This window comes from Tuber melanosporum, assembly GCF_000151645.1.
Source record: "Tuber melanosporum whole genome shotgun sequence assembly, scaffold_189, strain Mel28".
NCBI lineage: Eukaryota > Fungi > Ascomycota > Pezizomycetes > Pezizales > Tuberaceae > Tuber > Tuber melanosporum.
In genome coordinates this window covers 136,019-155,833 of record NW_003298851.1, presented here as the reverse complement: position 1 = coordinate 155,833, position 19,815 = coordinate 136,019, and the positions used below count along the sequence as shown (strand labels likewise).

The 19,815-nt window shown below is 47.9% G+C and overlaps 6 protein-coding genes; 2 read left to right on the top strand and 4 right to left on the bottom strand.

Annotated features, from left to right (window-relative positions):
- Positions 1–5,859: 5,859 nt before the first annotated feature.
- On the bottom strand, positions 5,860–6,630 carry GSTUM_00003758001 (uncharacterized protein; the record flags this gene model as incomplete). XM_002837376.2 has 1 exon in its annotated part: positions 5,860–6,630. The coding sequence occupies one exon, from the start codon at positions 6,628–6,630 to the stop codon at positions 6,196–6,198; it is 435 nt and encodes a 144-aa protein (XP_002837422.1). The 3' UTR covers positions 5,860–6,195.
- A 3,418-nt stretch (positions 6,631–10,048) lies between these two features.
- On the bottom strand, positions 10,049–10,785 carry GSTUM_00003756001 (uncharacterized protein; the record flags this gene model as incomplete). XM_002837375.2 has 2 exons in its annotated part: positions 10,049–10,299; positions 10,393–10,785. The coding sequence occupies one exon, from the start codon at positions 10,783–10,785 to the stop codon at positions 10,501–10,503; it is 285 nt and encodes a 94-aa protein (XP_002837421.1). The 3' UTR covers positions 10,049–10,299; positions 10,393–10,500.
- Positions 10,786–12,088: 1,303 nt separating this feature from the next.
- GSTUM_00003755001 (uncharacterized protein) lies at positions 12,089–13,141 on the top strand. XM_002837374.2 has 2 exons: positions 12,089–12,634; positions 12,714–13,141. Exons 1-2 carry the CDS (start codon positions 12,405–12,407, stop codon positions 12,847–12,849), a joined length of 366 nt encoding a protein of 121 aa, XP_002837420.1. The 5' UTR covers positions 12,089–12,404; the 3' UTR covers positions 12,850–13,141.
- A 25-nt stretch (positions 13,142–13,166) lies between these two features.
- Positions 13,167–14,163, bottom strand: GSTUM_00003754001 (uncharacterized protein). XM_002837373.2 has 2 exons: positions 13,452–14,163; positions 13,167–13,384 (listed from the first exon to the last, which is right to left on the bottom strand). The coding sequence occupies exons 1-2, from the start codon at positions 14,129–14,131 to the stop codon at positions 13,357–13,359; spliced, it is 708 nt and encodes a 235-aa protein (XP_002837419.1). The 5' UTR covers positions 14,132–14,163; the 3' UTR covers positions 13,167–13,356.
- GSTUM_00003753001 (uncharacterized protein) lies at positions 14,163–14,974 on the bottom strand (the record flags this gene model as incomplete). XM_002837372.2 has 4 exons in its annotated part: positions 14,868–14,974; positions 14,530–14,804; positions 14,255–14,472; positions 14,163–14,177 (listed from the first exon to the last, which is right to left on the bottom strand). Exons 2-4 carry the CDS (start codon positions 14,696–14,698, stop codon positions 14,163–14,165), a joined length of 402 nt encoding a protein of 133 aa, XP_002837418.1. The 5' UTR covers positions 14,699–14,804; positions 14,868–14,974.
- Positions 14,975–15,931: 957 nt separating this feature from the next.
- GSTUM_00003752001 (uncharacterized protein) lies at positions 15,932–19,153 on the top strand. XM_002837371.2 has 2 exons: positions 15,932–16,645; positions 16,751–19,153. Exons 1-2 carry the CDS (start codon positions 16,043–16,045, stop codon positions 18,998–19,000), a joined length of 2,853 nt encoding a protein of 950 aa, XP_002837417.1. The 5' UTR covers positions 15,932–16,042; the 3' UTR covers positions 19,001–19,153.
- The last annotated feature ends 662 nt before the right edge of the window (positions 19,154–19,815 follow it).

Here is a 19,815-nt window from a genome sequence, read left to right as displayed (position 1 = left end):
TGCGCAGGATTTATTTGACTTCTAAGTAGGGCTACGTGAGTATGATACATGACTGACCCTCGTATGATGTTGATAATATGGAAATGATTGGGCCGCAGGTTATGAAGAATCAAGAGAGAAAGAACTTGAAGGATGAAAGAATGCCCGTATCTGGAGAGGAAAAGGTTGGTTAGTTGATTGTTCAGTAGAGTGAGAGAGATAAAAAATTGTTGATTATGATACAGCACAAGAGGGAGGAAGAAAGATATGATAGATGGAGACCTGCCTCTTCGGTGCTTGAGCATTCGGCCGACACGTGCTGGTATCATATTATAATTATAATATGAGCCTGTACCAGCAAAAACCTGAGTATCGGACGCTCACCTCGAAAATTTATTTTGCCTTAGCCATATAGTTCAACATGTAAAGTATATGTACAGTACAGCATCTTAGAAAATATTATTCATACCTGAACGAGCTCTGTAGCTCATTTTATAGTTGAAAATCTCAAAATCCTTGAAATTTACTTTTCACCATCTAAAATAACTTTACATTCTGGTGTATCTTATTAAAGAAAATATATTTGTGTAATGTCAATTGGTTGTAAAGCTATTTCAGTTGCATATTTTTTTTTTTGGAAAACTATATGAACACAACATCCTTGGTATGTAATAATGTTTTGTTTACATAATTTATTTTAGCCATCATGAGGTGTTTGATATTAGTAGTTACAATTCACCCTCCGCATATTTTAAAGATTGGTGCATATTATTAAAGTTTTTTTTTTATGTTGGAGTAGTATTAGTTCAAATGTGTTGCAAATAACAAAATGACCGATACCTCAAGACTTATTTGGTGGGTTACTTGGGTTGCAACGCATTTTTCTCAACACCACACAAATGGCCGATACTCCGGTTTTTGCTGGTACAGGCTCATATGATATCACGGGTTGTCAAATTAACGCCAACACCTTTGTGTATCATAGCAAACACGTTCCCTATCCTAATACCGTACGGGGCGATAGTATGATAACTCGGGTAACCTCAACAACAGAAACAAAAAAAAAAAAAAAAAAAAACTTATCATAATACACTTTAAATCTTGTATCCCATCCATCAACATCATTGACAGCTTTCATCCCGTGGGGTGCGCTCCTTGCCAGCAAGCAGGTTGTGCTGAAACCAGAGGAAGTACCCTCACAGATTCCCAGTTGGGTATATCATACCTGGTCGCTACGCAAAGGTATTCGCATTGATTCGACACCCCGCGGTACAGTACGCACTTTTGCTGACATCTTTCCCAAGATATGATTGACTACGTCACACGAGTGATCATTCATGACGGCGGATGAAAACCTCTTATGCCATAATCACAGCGCCCTGCGGACCGAGAGTCTACTACTATACGAAATGCCAAAATCATATCATAATATTATTTACAATATATATATTTCTCAAAGGGGACGAAACAAGCAACTCACTTACCAGCTTACCGTAATCAAAAAAAAAAAAAAAAAAGCAAAACCTAAAAAGTTTTCAAGTCCAAATATTCCCCCCCCCCCCCATGAATATTTTATCATAATATTATTATCATAATTATACACCCCCGTGCTACCACTGTTTTTACCCAAGGCTCTACTTCCTAGGCAGCGGCACCGAGGTGAGTCCAATTGGCGTGAGACCTATCATACCGGTGGTAGGTTGTTTTAAACGACTATGATACGAGAAACGACGACAATGAAACTGTGAGTATCATAAGAACCAGCGAAACGGCAAAGCAACGAAATGCCAAAGGGAACGAAGCGAGATGATTATTGGTCACTCTGAAGAACCAGGGCCTATGTCGCCAACACAAGAAATTGGAAAGGAGGGCGAGTTCACTCTCGTTCAACACTCTCCCTCGCCCCGCTCGCTCTGTCCCCCAAAACATTTAAGTATACTACCGTAATGTAACTAAGCGGAAATGACCAGAGTATATATCATATCAATCACAACAAAGGTATCCCTCCTATGCCAACAAAAATGACAGGCTTTAAGAGAAAGGATAGGCTTCGTTGACGAGGACCCCCAAAAGATGAATTCGTTCCCTACCACACCTGTGCTCGAGCTTTCCCCGGTATGTTTCTCGTGAAGTTACCGTAAGCTAGCCATGGGCCATGGTCATGAGCTAAATGAATAAAATTTAGAAGCTCGGTGTTGATACTTGATTTTTCCTTTTTTTCCGAGACTGAGATTCCTTATGATACTAGTACTTGGACCCCAACCTTACACCTATGTGCAGTCTATTGTTAATCACCGGTGCATACTGAGGAGCTGGTTGCAGAGTTTGTGGCGAGGTGGTGTTACAAGGAAATGTGTTTTGGTCATTCGGGAACAGTGAAGATTTGGGGTGACATGGTATTATTGCGAAAAAGGAGAGAAATGTGCGCAGGCTAGTGGTGAAGGAGCAAGAATTAAGCACTATGTATTGATGATGGAATTGCGGTGGCAGACATTGTAAGGGATTGGAAAAGGACAGTGTGGCAGTTATGTAAAATGGTAGACATGATGTGATCGTGTCAAGACTTACACGAATGATGAGTATGGTTATTTGTACTTAAGGGCACCCTGGCCCCCGAAGTTGGAGACGATAATAGCAATACAGGATCAGATTCTACCCCAGTTTTTATCAGTCCTCCAAAGTATCTTACAAAAGTTAATAATTGAGGCATCAGGCCAGAGAAAAGACAAGAGAAAAGAAAGGAAAACCGAAACCCATTAAAAATAATTTGTACTGTACAATGCGCCCGCTGCAGAAAAATGACTACCCAAAACCCATGAACAACAAAAATAACCCCCCAGAGGATTAAATATATCACACTAAAAGAAAAGTATACATGTAAATAGTGCCAAAGCAAAAGAAAACATAAAGCGCCCACCAATTTAAACCAACGCCAACCTAAAAATTCAAAAAGTCAAGTTGCAAACTATGTACCAACAAACCAAACTCAAAAATGTGATAACAAAACACGCCGACGCCCTCTCCCCTCTGCCTTACTACCTATCCATCGCCTATCCTACCACTCTCCGGCGTTTCCAAGTTCCTCACGTCCCTGCTCTCCCACTCCTCCACTTCCTCAACGACAAGTCTTCGCTCATCGACGACGAGTCCAATCTCTCTGATAAACTCCTGGGTGATGGACAAAGGCCTACTACTCTCCCGCTTCCTAGCGACGCGGACCATCTCCAGGACTTCTCCTGCGTCGGCAGGCATCGCCATGGCTCCGTCTGGTTGGTTGTGGTGGTGGATGCATAAGCTTGTCTTGCTAGTGCCGAACAGACTCCCACCACTCCCACCTCTTGCTCCGGTGCTGGTAAGGCCTAATTCGGAGGCAGCTTCGCAATACCCCAGATCGAAGGTGTTGGTTTGGGAGCTGGTGTTTAGCTCCGCAATGTGTTTCAGGTCTTTAGGAGGAAAGGTCGGCGTGGGTACCGGTGACAAGTGGTGGTGGCGAAGGTGGCTGTGGGATTTGGCGCATTTCAGGTTTGGAAAGAGGCGGGTTAGGACTGCTTTGTAGGTAGGTAGACAGGCACAGATCATGCCTGCACTGGATTCTAGGGATGTTAGGTTTCTGGAGGTGCTGTCGTTGTCTGAATTCCGTTAGAACTGCTTGTGAGAGGGAGGGGGGAGGGCGATATACAGGTTCTGTCATCGCTGGCTCGTGGGGCATGCGCAATAAAACCCATCCTTATGATACTGATAATGCACGCGCTACTTTTATTACTCACTGATGGTCAATACTAGTTCATCCCCTCCATCGCCTTCCCAAAAACAAATAGCAAGGACAACCAACAAACTGGCAATAGCAAAAATTCCCACAACCCACAACTTCTGCCTCCTGGCCACCGGCACCGTCCACATCATCCAGATGGGGAAAGACAGCAGAACCAAGTCCGTGAAAACGTTCCCCGCACAATTGTACCAAGTGAGAACGACCACGGACATCCGGCACTTACCCACGTCGGCGGGAAGGCTCAGGTCGTAAGCCTTGCTTATAGGGTCGCATTGGAAGATCCAGATGAAGATTTGAACGAGGTAGTTTAGGAATATGAAGACCAGGAAGACGTAGTTTACGCGTCGGAAGGCCTGGTCGACGGATATGCGGAGGTACAGGAATACGAGGGAGGTCTTTATGAAGCAGAATTCGAGGTTTACGGGAATGGCGCTTAGGTAGATCAGCTGTCGGGTATGGGTCAGCTTTGGCGATGTTGAAGGGGGAGGAGAGGAGGACCCTCGTATATGTTGGGAAACCTTCATTAGGGACGTATTTCCTATGCGAACCGCCGCCGTAATGGATCGCTACATGGAGACCACCCGTCAATTCACGATCAAGCAGCACAGCTAAACACTGATCAAACAAACAAACAAACCAGCAAGAAACATTCCAGTCCGTATAGCCATCAACAACTACAGTAACCCTCCCATATCAATTAGCATCAGCGCCCAACCCTTCCCTTCATCCTTCACTTTCATCCCATGGAAGCAACCACCGTACATACCCAGGCAATCAAGATGCAAGCTATCGCCAAAAGTCAGCCAATCGTCCCTGCAAGGGAAAAAGAAAAACCCACTATCATCATGCCCAAAATGCTTCGTAATCCTACACCTGGAGTAAATCCTTACCCCAATGGCAAACGAGCTCACGACGAATAAACAAGTCTGTAACGCCACCATCGACGGCGCCTTGCTATCGGGTCCGTACCCAACAACCATCGTGAAGGTGCCAATGTAGTACGAGCGCAGGGCATTCCCAGCTCCCTGGATTGGGATTTAGCAGGAGCAAAGGGGGGAGGGGTATATACAAGCAGGAGTAGGAGATGGGATGCGGACATGGTTGTTATATCACTTTTATTGTCATTATTAGAATTACAGGATGGTGTGGTACCTATGTAAGGTACTATCAAGTGTCAAGCTAGGGGAGAAGGGAGGAGAGAGAACACTATTTTCGGTCATGAGGACTTTCATAAAGATCAGCAGGAAGGAGGAGGAGTGGAGTGGATAAAGTTCCAGTATGACACATTACAACTAACGAACCCCCCCCACGCACAGCATCATGCCGGTACTGCACTCGTACCTTTAAAACGAAAACATAGCGAAAAAATAGACGACCAACAATACAAATCTAGTCTCCCGCCCTCACCGCCTCGAAAACCTCGATCGTGGGAGCCGAAGAAAAAAAGGAATGAAAAAGGCGGCACCAGCCGCACCCAACCCGCGACTACGGTAACGATACAAATACAGCACAAATCCAACCATTCGGGACCCGTGCACACCCAGTACTCGAGTATGCATCGTGGGGGCGTTAATCTCCACTATTATTGGCTGGATGGGTGAAACAGAAGGAGGAGCGGAAGCGCGAACGGGCCTCCTCTTGGTTCGAGTGTTGCGGGATCGGATTCGGGATGGGATGGGAGATGGGAAGGAGGAGGGAGGGCTTGGTCGGCGGTGGGGATTGAGGATTCCGAGGTTGGGTTAGGATGGCTGCCAGGGCTGTGGGAGGCGTGTGTATCATAAGTATGATACTGAACTGCGCTTGTTGAAGCGAGGAGGTGGTCATGTTGTCTCACTCGGGTTCTCGCCAAACTCTAGACTTTTGGTACTCGAGTACGGTACCGTATATTGGTATCATACTGGTATTACAAGTCTATCTTACATCGCGACCAATCCCCAAATTACTATAGCTATCGTACTCATACTCTACCCAGCGCCCATCCACCGTGCATTTCAATTTATAAAGTATCCGGACGGTTTGCTGCCAAGACAAGTGCTAATCAATGCCCAAGTGTCCGAATACTTTACAAGCTGCTGAGTATGATACCCATCAACCAAAACAGGAACCCCTCTAGTTCCATACCGGTACCGGTGGGCTATGATACCAAGCAACATCACCAACACTTTACTGGCCACACTCCTTCTCACGTCCCGCCCACGGATCACCCTCCCCGAAACCCAAAACCCAAAGCCATCCACAAAAACGCCCCCAATCGACCCCCCAACCTTCCACCAATTAAGCCTCTCTGTTCCAATCTTCTCGGGTCCAGGTATGACATATCGGGGCTCTAACCTACTCGGGTAAACCTTTCCTACTCAATTTTACCATCGCCATGGTGCGGCCCGGCGAGTGTTTGCCTGACTTGACTTGAAACCTCGATTGCGGTGGGTTGAAATGATATCATTTTATGACGAAGAGAGGAAGGCGTTGGGAGAATAAAATTTATTTCGTGTGCGCGGGAGGGAGGGAGGGAAATTTCGTTGGGGGTGAAAGGAAACTAATAATATTATGAATACCGTATGATACGTGGAAGAAAATGAAAGCAAAATCAAAGAGAGGCCCGATTGCTTGCATGCTTGGGTGAAAGTAGTGGAAGGAGCGTTGTTTATCAGACGCCGATGCTGGGCTACACGGACCTGTCCTGTGCTTGAGCGGAGAACTGCAAGACTCGCAGTAAGCTGCAGCCCTGCACTTCGGTAGCACACTCGAAGACCGGCGGAGCAGTTCGGAAATCCCGGCCGAACCCTCCTCCGTCCTAATAACCAGAGATGGCCCACAGACTCCCTCCTAACCTCGTCAGACCCACCCACCACAAAACGACGTGGAACCGCACTTCCCATCACCTCCAATTAATCCATCCAACCCCGCAAATCACCACGCCTAACGCCCACCTCGCACCCCTCACCAGCCCCACTATACCCCCGCCCCCGTCACCAGTACTCTGCACAAAACCACCAACCCCATTACCCCCTCCACTTGCCACAACCCCGCCTTCACTCCCCTCCGCTATCTGCCCAACGCTCTGATTCCTACCATCACTAGAGGCAGTAGGACTGTGGGCGGTGGTGGTGTTCCCGGGGGCCGCCACGCCTCGACACTCTGTCCTAAACTCGCAGCAGGCGACGGCGCCGGCGTCATCGTACCCGCAGGTGTAGTCGACAGGACAGCAAAAGGAGGGTTCGGAGATTGTAGCGCAGGAGAGGTGGTTTGGTGGGCATTTTTCGTCGGCGCGGGACGCGGTGGTTGGGTAGATGTGGAGCATGGCGAGGAGGAAGGTGGCTAGGAGGAGGTGGAGGTGGATGAAGTGTTGAGAAGGCATCGCTTGTTTGTCTGGTGTTTGTCTGGCTACGGACGTGCTCGCACAGAGGGGTTGGCGCTGGTGGGATTATATTCGGTGGGCGTGGGAGAAAAATCAGAAAAAGCGCTATGTATGATGCTGTGGAACTTCCCTAGCAAAGCACAACACAGCGCAGGGTGATACGCACAACAAGTTAACAAACCCGTGATATACCATCAACATGATACATTATCACACATCCTGCTTTCCTGTCCTTCGTTGTCACGCCTGCGTTGTCTCACCGCCCGGTTGACACAGCACTCATTGGCCAATCACCGTCCTCCAACTCCTCCCAACCAATGAGATTCCACCTACCCGCCTTGTTCGCATCCTCGGCTGGAGCTGTTTTTTCGGTTTTCGCTTTGTTGTGGCTGGGCTGAAGTTAAGTGCTGGATTGTGAATTGGCGAATTCATTGCCAATGGATGCTATTTTGGATTGGGGTGCGGAAACATCGAGATATGGGTTTTGGTTTTAGGTTTTGGGGGTTTTCTATGCGCGATATTATGCTGAGTTAGCTGGCGTGGTTGTTTTTTTGTTTTTTCAGAGAAAAAAAAACGGGGGAATAACTGATATTTGGGGGCAATGGGGTGTTGGCAAAGGAATCTCTAGGCAGTTGCGTGTGACTTTTTATCTGGTAGGATATCTTTTTCGGTATGATATTCTCTTTCCTTTGTCGATCACGAATACCTACTCAGATGTTCTGCTGGGGCTACCGTACTCTCCGGTATTCCACTAACATTATAAATTTAATTTCCATTTCCTAACGTGCCCATTCGCTGCGGTTGTGCATGCGGTGAAAATGTCTCCGATACGACTAAACCTTGATTTTCCCCTCCCGAGTGATGTCCCATGACAACAACAGTTAGCCTGCAAGGGGTACTGATGTCTAGCGAAACCCCCTTCCCCACTTCTTCTGATAATTTGGAGAAATTACCAATTGGGCCAATGTAATATCTGGCCTCTTGAGAAGCGCATAAGAAACAGCCTGGCTTCCACAGACGATAGTAATCAGCCGGAAGGGAAATGGATGAATGGTCGGAAAAGGCCATGTTTGCGGAAGAAGAAAAGGCGTGTAAAAAACAATGCGGCGAGTTCGTGCGAGGTGCTGTAAGCGTTGAAATGGCTAATCATACAAAGCCACGTACCTGGCCAAGGCAAGGCGGAAGAGGAGATACTACCAAGTACGAACACTATATACAGACCTCATCCCCAGGTTCATCCTGTCGTCTTGGTCGCCTGGCTGTTATGCTCACGCCCAAGGGATCTCGGAAGAAATGATTTGTCTCCTCCATTTCTGGTTCCTCAATCACTTCCGCTTGCCGCTCTCCACGGAACGATCAGGGCTGTGGATTCCCGCTGTCCCCCAGAGGAGCTGACGAGAGAATCTCTCGTCTCAGCCAGTAATTTCCTTGCGAGATAGGATGGCCCAGTCGGCGGATGAGTAGGGGCTGGTGGTTCACTGGGCCTTGGTGGCCGCATCTCAACGTATCGTATGAGGGAGAGGAAAGCCGGGGGTACGCCATAGCCTAAATCAACCACTAGGCCTATAGCCTCGGCTGGAGACATTGGAGGGCTGTGAGAGGAAGGCGGGGTTCCAGGTTCTGGAGTTGGGGAGCTCGGAGAGGGTTACTCTCGGGCAGTGAGTGGGATGGATGAGAATAATGTGGAGGGTTCTGATACAGAAGTGAGGCGTGGAAAGGATTCAGTGATGGGGGTCTTGATATCTTGCGGGGACGATCCAGGTCTCGGGAGTGCCGAATCGGAAGGTTCGGGGGTTGGGGGTGGCGGTGTTGGGGTTGGATAAAAATGTTGGGTTGGGGAAGAGGGAGAGGGGTGGATAAGGACTGGTGGGTGGGCTGGAATCTTGAGTGCTTGCCGGGGGCGCCTAAGCTATTGGCGGGGTATTGGCTGTCACTAGTGGTGTCACTTGGACTGGACGTGAAGTGGCGATAAGGATTTCCGTGGGAACGGGAGTAGACGTCGGCTGAGCAACTGGAATTGGTGTTGTCTGTGCTGGAGGCGGGATCGGGCTAGTGGAAGCATTGTCGGGGGTGGAGTAACAGAAACCGATGTTGATATCAGTTGAGGTGAGGGCACCGTTGTAGCGGGCCTTGGTATTGCCGCCGTTGGCTGAATAGCAATGCTTGTAATTGGGGGAGCTTGAGCTGTGGCTGAAGGTTGGACATCAGCATCGCCGGTCTCGTCTTCCTTCCCATACTTTCGGCCCTCCTCCTTGTTTCTATTGCTACCCGGATTGTCAGGTGTATCAGGGATATCAGGAGTATCTAGACTATCTGGTGTATCTTGAGGTCTAGGGACTGGCATCCAATATGAAGTAAGTCGTCTGATCAGCTTATCCGCGGTGGGAATCTTACCCACTCTCGATGCTACTATTGGAATATTCAGAACTAAAACCAAAAGACATAGAGCGAGGACGATAGCAGTCTTTTTTTTTTCAAGGGGTGATACCTCCCTCTTAGGGTCCTCATGTTAGGTATTTGGCACAACCAGGTGCATACCTCCAGAGTATCCGTCTGCTGCTTTTAATCTTGCACTTGATATCATACTAGGCGTCAATTAAACATTTTGAACGTTTCGAAATAAAATTATATCTCCCCAGACACAAGCCTCCATCCTATCTATCCTCACTTCTATCCTCACTTAACGCTTGTAGGTATCCCATCTTTGTGGTGCTAAGGCAAAGGAACCAGGGGGGGGGGTTAGACCCCGCGTAGTGAGTATGTATGCCAACGGAAAGTGCGGATGAGGAGCCATAGCTGAAACCTATGATACCCCTTCACCTGAGCGATGTGACTCTGGTATACTCAATGGAACTCAGCGCTTCTCCCCATATGCAAACCAAAGCGACAAGCAGATAAATGAAACGGTGCCCCACTAGCACAACATTATTTTGGATAACTTACCGGGGTATTTTTTTGCCGGATAATTTCCACATCCGAATCAGATCAGAACGACTGGTCCTGGGTAGAATACCGGTACCTGTGTTTGGACTGGAGGCATAGACCTTACAGGTTACGGGCAAAAAGTACCTGAACACAGGTAATTCTTACTAAATACTTGTAGACTACTACCGAGGTGGTGCCCCAGACGCACATCCTCGCCGCCACAGGGGTAGTTTCCGGATCGGCGGTGATGGGCGGTGAATGTTGGCTGGAGCTTAAGTTTAGTAGGGCTTCAACTCTCTCTAGCTACAAGAATCAATCAATAAGGTATTATAACTCACGGAAGGAAGGGAAAACTGACTCGAGTTAGACTCTCAGTGTGAGACTCAAAAGTGTGCCTGAGACTCGGTTTAAGTGAGCACAAAGACATAGCGCCTGGACCCAAGCTAATACCATGCCCCCGATCTCCTTAGATGCTAGAAGTTCTGGGAGCTATCTGGTTGATGTTAGGAAGCTTAATTATCAGTTTGCGATGTCTGGGGGAAAAGCTTGACATTAGGAACCCCTGTACAGTACTCGAGTATGATAGAGAGATGTTTGTTTTTCTGTAACTTAGCGAGCCACGGGCAAATTGGCTCGTCAGGTGCGACGTACGGTAGCGGGAAACGCCAGAAGAGACTGGAGCGTTTCTGAGGATTGTGTTCGGAAGCAATAAAATCTGGGGGTCTTCCATAGCTAAATTATCTGGGTTCATCGTTCACTGAGGAAGATGCAATATTAATCAGTCGTTCTTGTCTTTATTGCAGGATAGATGTGTGTGCACCGATCACGTGTTGAGTATATATGCACACTCCCCTTCTAAAGTATCATATCAAAGAGAAAGGCGTTTGGCCTCAGTGATCTTCAAATCCGTACGTGCCCACTCTGTCAACACCTAGGGCAGGATATGGCATAAGGTCCAATAGTGTCGAATCACCGAGCCCTGTTTTGCAAAGGGCTGTAGGTCGCGAAGTGGGAAGAATGGTCAAAGCCTTCTGGGAATATTATAGAGTATAAGTGTATAAGTTAGTAAGGGGATGAAAGTAGTGGATGAGAGGTGTAACCTAAGAGATAGTCAACTGTAATATATATACTGCCGTAATTTGTATAAGAAATACTGACGACACCCCGGTCCCCTCATATACATATAGCCTATCACGCATCCATGTACTATGCGTGGTGCTGCCTTGCGCCCCCAAACAAGTCCATTTCAAGGCAAATCCTGGTTAATGGAGGGAAACAATGTCAACAACACATACTGGAATCTCTCCCAAGCCATCATTGGTTACATCACTCTGATTATATCCTGCTCTATCCCATGTTGGACTGTATGATAGGCACTAGATACTTGCGGATCTTGGGTATCTACTGGAGGTTGGGATCTCAATTATGGCAGAAATGGGTATACTCAGGAGCCACTGTCCTCACTGAGTGAGCGCGGCCTCCTTATTTGAACAACGATACCAACCAGACCATCTCCACAAAGCATGGCGGTCCCTAGAGCTGTAATTTGGGCGGATGTTATTGGGTAGGTTGGGGCAGGCCCCTCAGTAGAATCACCTGGAAAGGCTGGAATCGGGGTGAGTCCTGTCAGGTGTTTGTCCTTGCATGAAAACTGGGTAACACCGTCTATTATAAAATCTGGAGTAGAAGCTTGCCGGTGGATGTTCTTGGAAGCATAGTAAGATATCCTTTGTAGGGGTATTTGTCTCGTTTTGGACCGAATTCATAGTCTTGACTTCTTCGAAAATTTTGCATTGAGGATTTTAAATAGGGCCCACATAATATCATAGTAATTTATAAAGCGATTGTCTTTTACGTCTGGCTTATCAGCACTCTGCCCAATATGACGATAACCTTATCGCAATCAAATCTCTGACTAGACTCTGATTACGAGTGACAACTCATGATTACCGGAGAACCAATGTGGGGTATGATAGCTTCCCGGTAGGGTACCAGTATCATATCCTAACCATCCGTCCTGTTTTCGCCACCAATCAACGATGAAAAAACCTCAAACCCGACGCACCAAACCAAACCACAGAGATCCCCAGAGGACCCGGGCGCAAACTCCTCTTCTCCCTTATTTTCCCACCCCATCAAGTCATAACACAATTCCATTCCAGATCTCTGCGCCGTAGTAACCTTACCTCGCTCCCTTCCGGACGAGTACTTGTTCCATCCGACCTCACCCACGCTTGCGCCCCCCAAAAAGACTCGACGTCACCCTCTCGCTTACATAACAGCCATCCCACCAACCACATCGACCATCACAACCAGCCGCCACACGACAACTCCGCCAACCACCATCACCACCACCACCACTATAATAACATGCGCCCACCAAGAGCCATCCTCCCCGCCGCGCGGCACTATCGCTATCGCTACATGTCCAGCAGCAGCGGCAGCAGCCACAGCCACTACGACCCGCCAAGTGGGTGGTTCCTGAATGTTCCGCCGGGAGAAAAGCCCGTGAAGGAGGGGTGGGAGAACATTTTCTACTGGGGCTTCTTTGGAAGCTTGTTTGCTGCGGGCATCGCATATGCCTATAAGCCTGATACTTCGTATGTTCTTGTTTCTTTTTTTCCCTCCCCGTTTGCGAGGGATGGGAGGATGGGGGGCTGATGATGTTTGTGGATGTAGTATTCAAACGTGGGCACTTGAAGAAGCTAGGAGAAGATTAGAGGCTGAGGGGATTTTGGAGGACCCATCGAGTCCGGGAGCTTCGAAGCATGAGATTAGGACTGTGTCTGGGCTTGGGCGTGGGGGGAAGGCATAAGGGGAGTTCGTTCGGAGGAGGGTTAGTGTTGGATAGATGTTCTGATTGATGGGGGGTGTAACTATTTGGCATTTTTCCTTTCTTTTTTCATTCAAGTTTTCGTCTTTGCTAAACCTTTTACCCTACGATTTCGAGGACTCGATTGCGTGGTATTTTTCTTCTTGTTCTAGGAGGGGGTTTTTTTTTTTTCGTTCCCCGATGGATTGTTGGATTGCGGATGGATTGGTTAGACCGGGCAGGGGATTACGGTGTAGCGATTTCTGTAAAAAGGGATAAAAACACTCAAAAAAAATGGGAAAAGGGAAAGGGGAAAGGGGAAAAAAAGGAAGAGACATATCATTTCTATTTGGGTGAGCATGAATGCTTTCCCGGAACAATGACTACAGTATCTTATGTCGAAGGGGGAAAAAATATAAAAAATGGTAAGAATCTAATTTTCCCTCAACACCCCACCCCGAAATTGAAGGAAATAAAATGGAAGAAAAAAAGGTATCTATCTAGTTTAAATTAGAGGTGGTGTTGGGGAATAACGTAACTATCGAATTATTCGTTTGCATGACTATTATATCAAAACGGAAGATGGATGGGTGGGGAGAACTAACCTCCAATCACTCTCGACGTCCCCATACTGCCTCTGCTCCATCCACTTCCACATTCTCTCGGCGAGCATGCCCGCTTCCTTACCCTCCTGCAGGGGTATCGTAATGTCTCTAGGTGTACCACCAATGCCGCCATCCCAGGAAATGAGTCTAATCGGTGATACAACTGCGGCGGTCCCACTCCCGAAGGCCTCGACCAACCTGCCTTCATCTGCAGCTTTAGCTACCTCCCCGATGGTGAATTTACGCTCGCTAACCTCCCAGCCCTCCTTAGTGAGGTGTTCCCTCGCGAGTGCAAGGATGCAGTCTCTGGTGACACCTTCGAGAATAGTTCCGTCCAACGGAGCAGTAACGATTTCCTTCTGGCCTTCAGGGGTGATCCATGCGACGAAGAGGTTCATTGTTCCCACCTCAGTAACATATCCTTCCTCGCCAAAGAGCCAGAGGTTTTGATGGAAGCCACGAGACGCAGCGTCAAGTTGGGGGACGATACAAGGTGCATAGTTTCCGCCGAGCTTCATGTCTCCGACACCGCCGGGCCAGGCACGGATGTAGCGGCTGGTCGCCTCAAGACTGACTGCTTTGAATCCAGTAGGATAATACGGGCCTACCGGGGAAGCAATAACAAATAGCAGTGCACTCCCGGGTTTGCCAACACCCAAAGTGCTCTGGGTTCCAATCATGGTGGGTCTGAGATAGAGGGAATAGCCCCGCTTATCCGGAATGAACCTTTGCTCCAAGTTAACAAATGCAGCAAGGCATCTGGTCATTTCTTCAATAGAGAATGACGGAAGAGCAATGCGAACAGAGGATTTATTTAAGCGCTGCATGTTTTTATGAGGGCGGAACATGCGGATGCTGGACTTCCCGTTCACGGTGGAGCGATAGGCCTTCATTCCTTCAAAGCATTCGAAACCGTAGTGGAAAACGCAGGTTGCGGGATCGAGGGAGAGGTTTTGATATGGAGTTATCTTAGGGGCGGCCCAGCCAGATCGAGCGGTCCATTCGATAGATAGCATGTGGTCTACATTCTTTATTGTAAGATTTCTTGGGCGATGTGCAGTAGGGAAAGTGGGGGTACCGGTGAAGTTGCGCCCAAAGATAAGGTCCTCTGGTTTCATCAGAGCCTTTGGTGTTTGGGTGCGGGTAATGGTCAATTTTGAAGCATCAATGTCAGGGATGGTTTGAGTGCTATAGGCTCTCAGGGCCTGTGGGGTGCGAATCGCCCGGAGGAGGGAGGAGCGGAGCATTCTGTGGAATGCTTAAGGACGAGCGGAGAGTTATGGAGGAAGAATAAGAGGTAGAGAGGAGAGGGGGTGAGGAGGGCGAGAAGGGCCGATGCAAGGGTGGGTTCGACTACCGGTATCAATTTGGGTTAGAACACGGAAATTGATGGTGGGGGTAAAAGATGTGCCATACAGTAGTTCTGCTTGAGATAAACAGGCATTAGAAAAAAAAGAAGAAAAAAAGGTGCTTGATACAATTATAATAAGAAAAAGGTTTCGTGAGAAATTTTTGATCTTTTGGTTTCTATAGTGCAGGTCTGGAGAAGGGTTCTGCACCTTTGTTATTCGGTTTTAAATGCGATTCGGTAGCATAGAAAGCACTCGGGTACTATTCCAAGCCCCTACGGTACTCGAGACCTCGAGCCTCGGCATTTGCTCCTGCAGAGGTTGCCTCACGGCAATGTCTCCAAATTGTCCTCAATGTAATGTCCTTGGTGTAATGTTTTATTTATTATGCTGTAGCGTGTAATGTGCGCGGTGTGGTGTTCTATTTAGTGTAATGTTTTTACTCATTCAGGTACTTTGAATTCAAATATTCCCTCCTTGATCAAGTTCCATACGCCTTTCTAGAATTTACGCATTTTCAACGTCCAGTTCGGTGCCAAATCCTAGCAGGTGAGAAAGAAAGGGTAATATTGAGTTGTGGGTAAATCGCAGAGGTCTTATCATATGAGGTCCCTGTTGGCACATATTTTCTCAGTATGATCGTGTAGTGAAAGTATATTGTATATCGAATAAATAATTTAGGGCTTGATATCAAGAAACAAATTTCATCATGTAGTTGTTTAAATAACGCAGAATTCACAATAATTAATGTATGAAAGCAATACAATATTATAAAACTTTTCTTCTTTAACAAATTCATATCTTCTGAAGAGCAAAATCTCAACAGACACAGATTCTGATAGGGATTCGAGTGACTTAATAAGCTCTAATTATGTCACAACTTGTGACTGTACCTTTTGAAGCGGCAGGGTAACTCTTGCTTCGCTACGGTTTTGATAGTGATAGTCTTTACTATAATTATACTCAGATATACTCTCGCTTCCTATATTGTGCCATTTAATTCTCACCGTGGGTGTTGTTCTGGGCATTTGCAGCAGCTGTCAGATTGTGGAAGCGCCCATGTCGATACTGTCACCAGCCTGCGTGTTTGCTTGCTCAGCCCAGCCTCCCTTTCTTCCTTTAATACAGCATCAACTTCTTTTGTACCACCTTAGACTTCATCTCCTTATCCTTCTCCTTATCCTTTAACAGAGAGTATCGCTCTGGCTTCTCCCCTGAGGAGATAGAGTATAACGGCAGAAAATGTTTGCGAATGCTCTGAAATCGTTCACTTCGAATATAACATCAAATTACACGCTTTCACCTTCCCCGAGCGGCCATTCAGGGCCCTGGAAAATTTATGATGCAAAAAAAAAAAAAAATCCGAACCAGGCGGTCAGTGTCTTTGTTTTTGAACGAAAATCTCTTGATTCGGGCGGGTCTTCCGGCGGGCTTTCTCTCCGCGGGTCCAGTTCCAAAGATGGTCTGAGGGCAGCCCAGGACGAAGTGGTCGACCGATTGAAGAAGGAGGCAAGCCTGCTTGCCCGCCTACGACATCCTTCTATTCTCGAGCTTGTGGAACCGGTGGAGGAGATGAGAGGTGGTGGGTTGATGTTTGCAACGGAACCGGTCATGACGAGTTTGGCGATCCTGCTTGCGGAGAAGGATGAGGAGGAGCGGAGCAGTGGGGGGAGATATGTTGCCGATGATGGGAAGGGCGGGCGGAGGAGACGAGAGGTTGAGATTGATGAACTAGAAATTCAGAAGGGGCTACTGCAAGTTGCAAAGGGGTTGGAGTTTCTACATGAGAGTGCCTCACTTATACATGGGAATCTAACACCGGAAAGCATAATACTCAACGTCAAGGTCAGTCCTTTTTCTCTGAATCCAAGGGATAGGTTAGGGAGTGCTTGTTATCCATAACCTTTCACATCTTATATAGCTTCAGTGATTATAGCTAATTTGTTATAGTCCGACTGGAAACTCACCTCCTTCTCATTCACAGTGACGTCTGTCAATCCCCCACTCCCGGCACCCTACGACCCTCGCCTACCATCATCTGTTCAATTATCACTTGACTACGCATCTCCGGACCTAGTACTTGATCAGAATTTGACACCTTCCGCAGATTTGTTCTCCCTGGGTCTGCTAATTGTAGCGCTATACAATCACCCGCACCGCTCGCCCTTAGAAACACATCATGCAACGTCAACATATCGCAGATTGTTGGCCTCCGCCTCTACTACACCAAATAGTGGAAACAACTATCTATCTTCTCGTCCACTCCCACGACCACTTGTTGAGACGCTCCTCTCCAGACTGCTAACGAGACGGCCGGCAGGTAGGGTTACAGCGTGCGGATTTCAGCAGAGTCCCTATTTCGATAATATACTTGTTTCAACCCTGCGATTTCTGGAAAGCCTTCCTGCCAAAACTCCGTCAGAGAAATCGTCCTTCATGCGCGGGTTGCTAAAAGTGCTTCCGCAATTTCCTAGGGGTGTTCTTGAGAAGAAAATCCTTCCAGGACTTGTTGAGGAACTCCGCGACGGCTCAATGCTAGCTCTAGTTCTCCCAAACATATTTTTAATTGCGGAGAACGCTAGCGCAAGGTTATTCTCTGAGAAGGTGCTTCCGAAGCTAAAAGAAGTCTTCATAAATCACGTTCCGAGCACGACAGAGCACAAGACCGCTGCTGCAAAGATCGCTGAACGGGAGAGGGAGTCTGGGCGTGAAGGTGGGCTAACAGTGCTACTATCAAACTTAAACATCATTAAGGATAAGACTACTGCAAAGGAGTTTAAAGAGGATATACTATCGGTACATCGCGCTGCACTCGAGTCGCCAACCCATGCCTTGCAAGATTTGGCCCTGCGCTCCATTCCAACAATCTTGCCAAAGCTTGACTTTCCGACTCTAAAAAACGACCTATTCCCCGCTGTTGCTAGCGTGTTCACAAAGACCTCATCCCTCGGGATTAAGATTCGCGGCCTAGAGGCTTTCAAAGTGCTCTGTTCGCCAGCTGCTGCCGCAACCTCGGACGCACCGGAATTAGATAAATATACCATCCAGGAAAAGCTTATTCCATTATTGCGTGGAATCAAAACCAAGGAACCCGCCGTCAGTATGGCGGCACTGGACGTGTTCAAGGTCATTGGCAAGACGTGTGATAGGGAGGTTGTCGCCATGGAGATTCTGCCATGTCTCTGGAGTATGAGCTTTGGGCCCCTATTAGGCGTAGAGCAGTTCACGGCGTTTATGGAGGTTGTGCGGCAGGTTAGTTCTCGGATTGAGGCAGAACAGGTACGGAAGCTACAGGAGCTTAGGACCGAAGGGGAGAGTGGTGCTGGTGCGGGTGGCATTTTAAGCTTCGGAGGAATGCCCGGGATAAGTTCCGGAATTACCGGAGGTGGTGGGGACGATAACTTTGAAAATCTGATTTTCGGAAGGGGAGGTGGGGATAAGTCTTTGCTCGTTAATAACGGTGGTTTCGATACTCCATGGAATAGCACAAATGCAGGCGGGGGTGGTACGGTTACGGCACAAAGGTCCGAGCCAAGGTTCAGTTGGTCTACTCCTTCCTCGACGACAAATCTCCATTCCTCCTCCTCGTTCTCAGGAGAAGTATTACAACCTCAGCAGCAAACTCGGACGATGACCCCGGAAGCTAAAATGAGCTTCCAACCTCTAACTCCAACCTCTCCATCTCACTCCACCGCCTTGAATTCGATGAGCAAGAACGCGTTCTCCAACCTCAACCTAGGTTCAGGTTTTGGGAGCACGACGTCTCTGCGCCCTCAGCCTTCCCACCCACAGAGTGTTAGCAGTACAAGTTCCAGTGGTGGTGGCATAGATTGGTCCGCAGCAGCGACAAGACGGAGCTTCTCTTCAACAACTTCAAACACCCAAACCAGCAGTCTCTGGGACACCCCGCCATTAAAGCCCACACAATCACCCTTGGGTGGCGGCTTCAAACCACCCGCCCAACAGAACCAACAACAGAATCACCCCACAATTCTGTACGGTCAGACAAGACAACAACCCGCACCGACTACCTCAACTGGGGCGTTCTCTGGCTTCACGATACCGCCGCCACCGGGAGCTGACACAAGTAGCGCAGGAGGGGGAACGCCTGGAGGAGGGTTTACATTGACACTTCCGACTAGCATGAATAAGAAGAGTACAGAGAAGAAAGGCTTAGACGCCTACGAAAGTTTACTATGATTTGTTCTGTTTTTGTTTTTTTTCTTTTATTTTTTGTAAAGGTCACATTATTTCCTGTAGGGAGGGCGTTGTAGTAGGTATAGATTGGCCGGAGTACTTTTTGATTAGTTTAATTTTCAAGCAAGCAAGCAACAAAAGCTATGCCATACCATGCCTTCAAGTATTTATTCCCCTTTCCTTCCTTTCCTCATTCCTCCTCGTAGAAATCCCCTTGATCTTCTCCACCGCATCCTCCAAATCCTCGTACCCGAATACCGGAAGCCTCCTCTTGCGCAACAATGCGCCCCATACTATCACCATCCACCCCCCTTGCCCCCATTAACCTAACAACAATTGGCATGCTGATGCCTACCTCCCCGAAAACGAGTGCTATTCCCCCGGCAACAGCATCACAAAGCGTCAACCCACCAAAGGCACCAGCATGCAGCACTTTAGCACTCAACCGATCAACACCATCCTGAAAAATTCCCGGATAGTCTCGACAGTAGCTCTCCCACTGGTGTCTGGCATATTCTAGAGGGTAGGGCGTGGTGAGTTGGGATGTCGAGTGCGTTCATGCTTGGTCCTGCGCCTCCTACCATCGTTCCAGTTCTCGCCGTGGGCGATGGCTATTATGTACGCTTCGGTTGCTGTTAATTGCTCCCCATCCTCTCGGCAGAATGCCGGGTGTTTGGAGAAGGGAGATTTGCGGGCAGGTGTTGATACTAGTACTGGTTGTAGGATGGGATGGAGAGGATTTTGGATCGGATGTGGTACGGTCAATGTTCAGGGTGTGGAGTGAACTTCTCTGGTCTTTGGGGTTACTTATTGGGTTC

Bases quoted from the DNA above. Each gene is read 5' to 3' on its own strand.
- GSTUM_00003755001 (XM_002837374.2), top strand. From the start codon at position 12,405: ATGCGCCCACCAAGAGCCATCCTCCCCGCCGCGCGGCACTATCGCTAT. The intron at 12,635-12,713 runs GTATGTTCTTGT...TTGTGGATGTAG, and splicing joins GCCTATAAGCCTGATACTTC to TATTCAAACGTGGGCACTTG.
- GSTUM_00003752001 (XM_002837371.2), top strand. From the start codon at position 16,043: ATGTTTGCGAATGCTCTGAAATCGTTCACTTCGAATATAACATCAAAT. The intron at 16,646-16,750 runs GTCAGTCCTTTT...AATTTGTTATAG, and splicing joins GCATAATACTCAACGTCAAG to TCCGACTGGAAACTCACCTC.
- GSTUM_00003754001 (XM_002837373.2), bottom strand. From the start codon at position 14,131: ATGATTGGAACCCAGAGCACTTTGGGTGTTGGCAAACCCGGGAGTGCA. The intron at 13,385-13,451 runs GTTAGTTCTCCC...ATAATTCGATAG, and splicing joins GACGTCGAGAGTGATTGGAG to TTACGTTATTCCCCAACACC.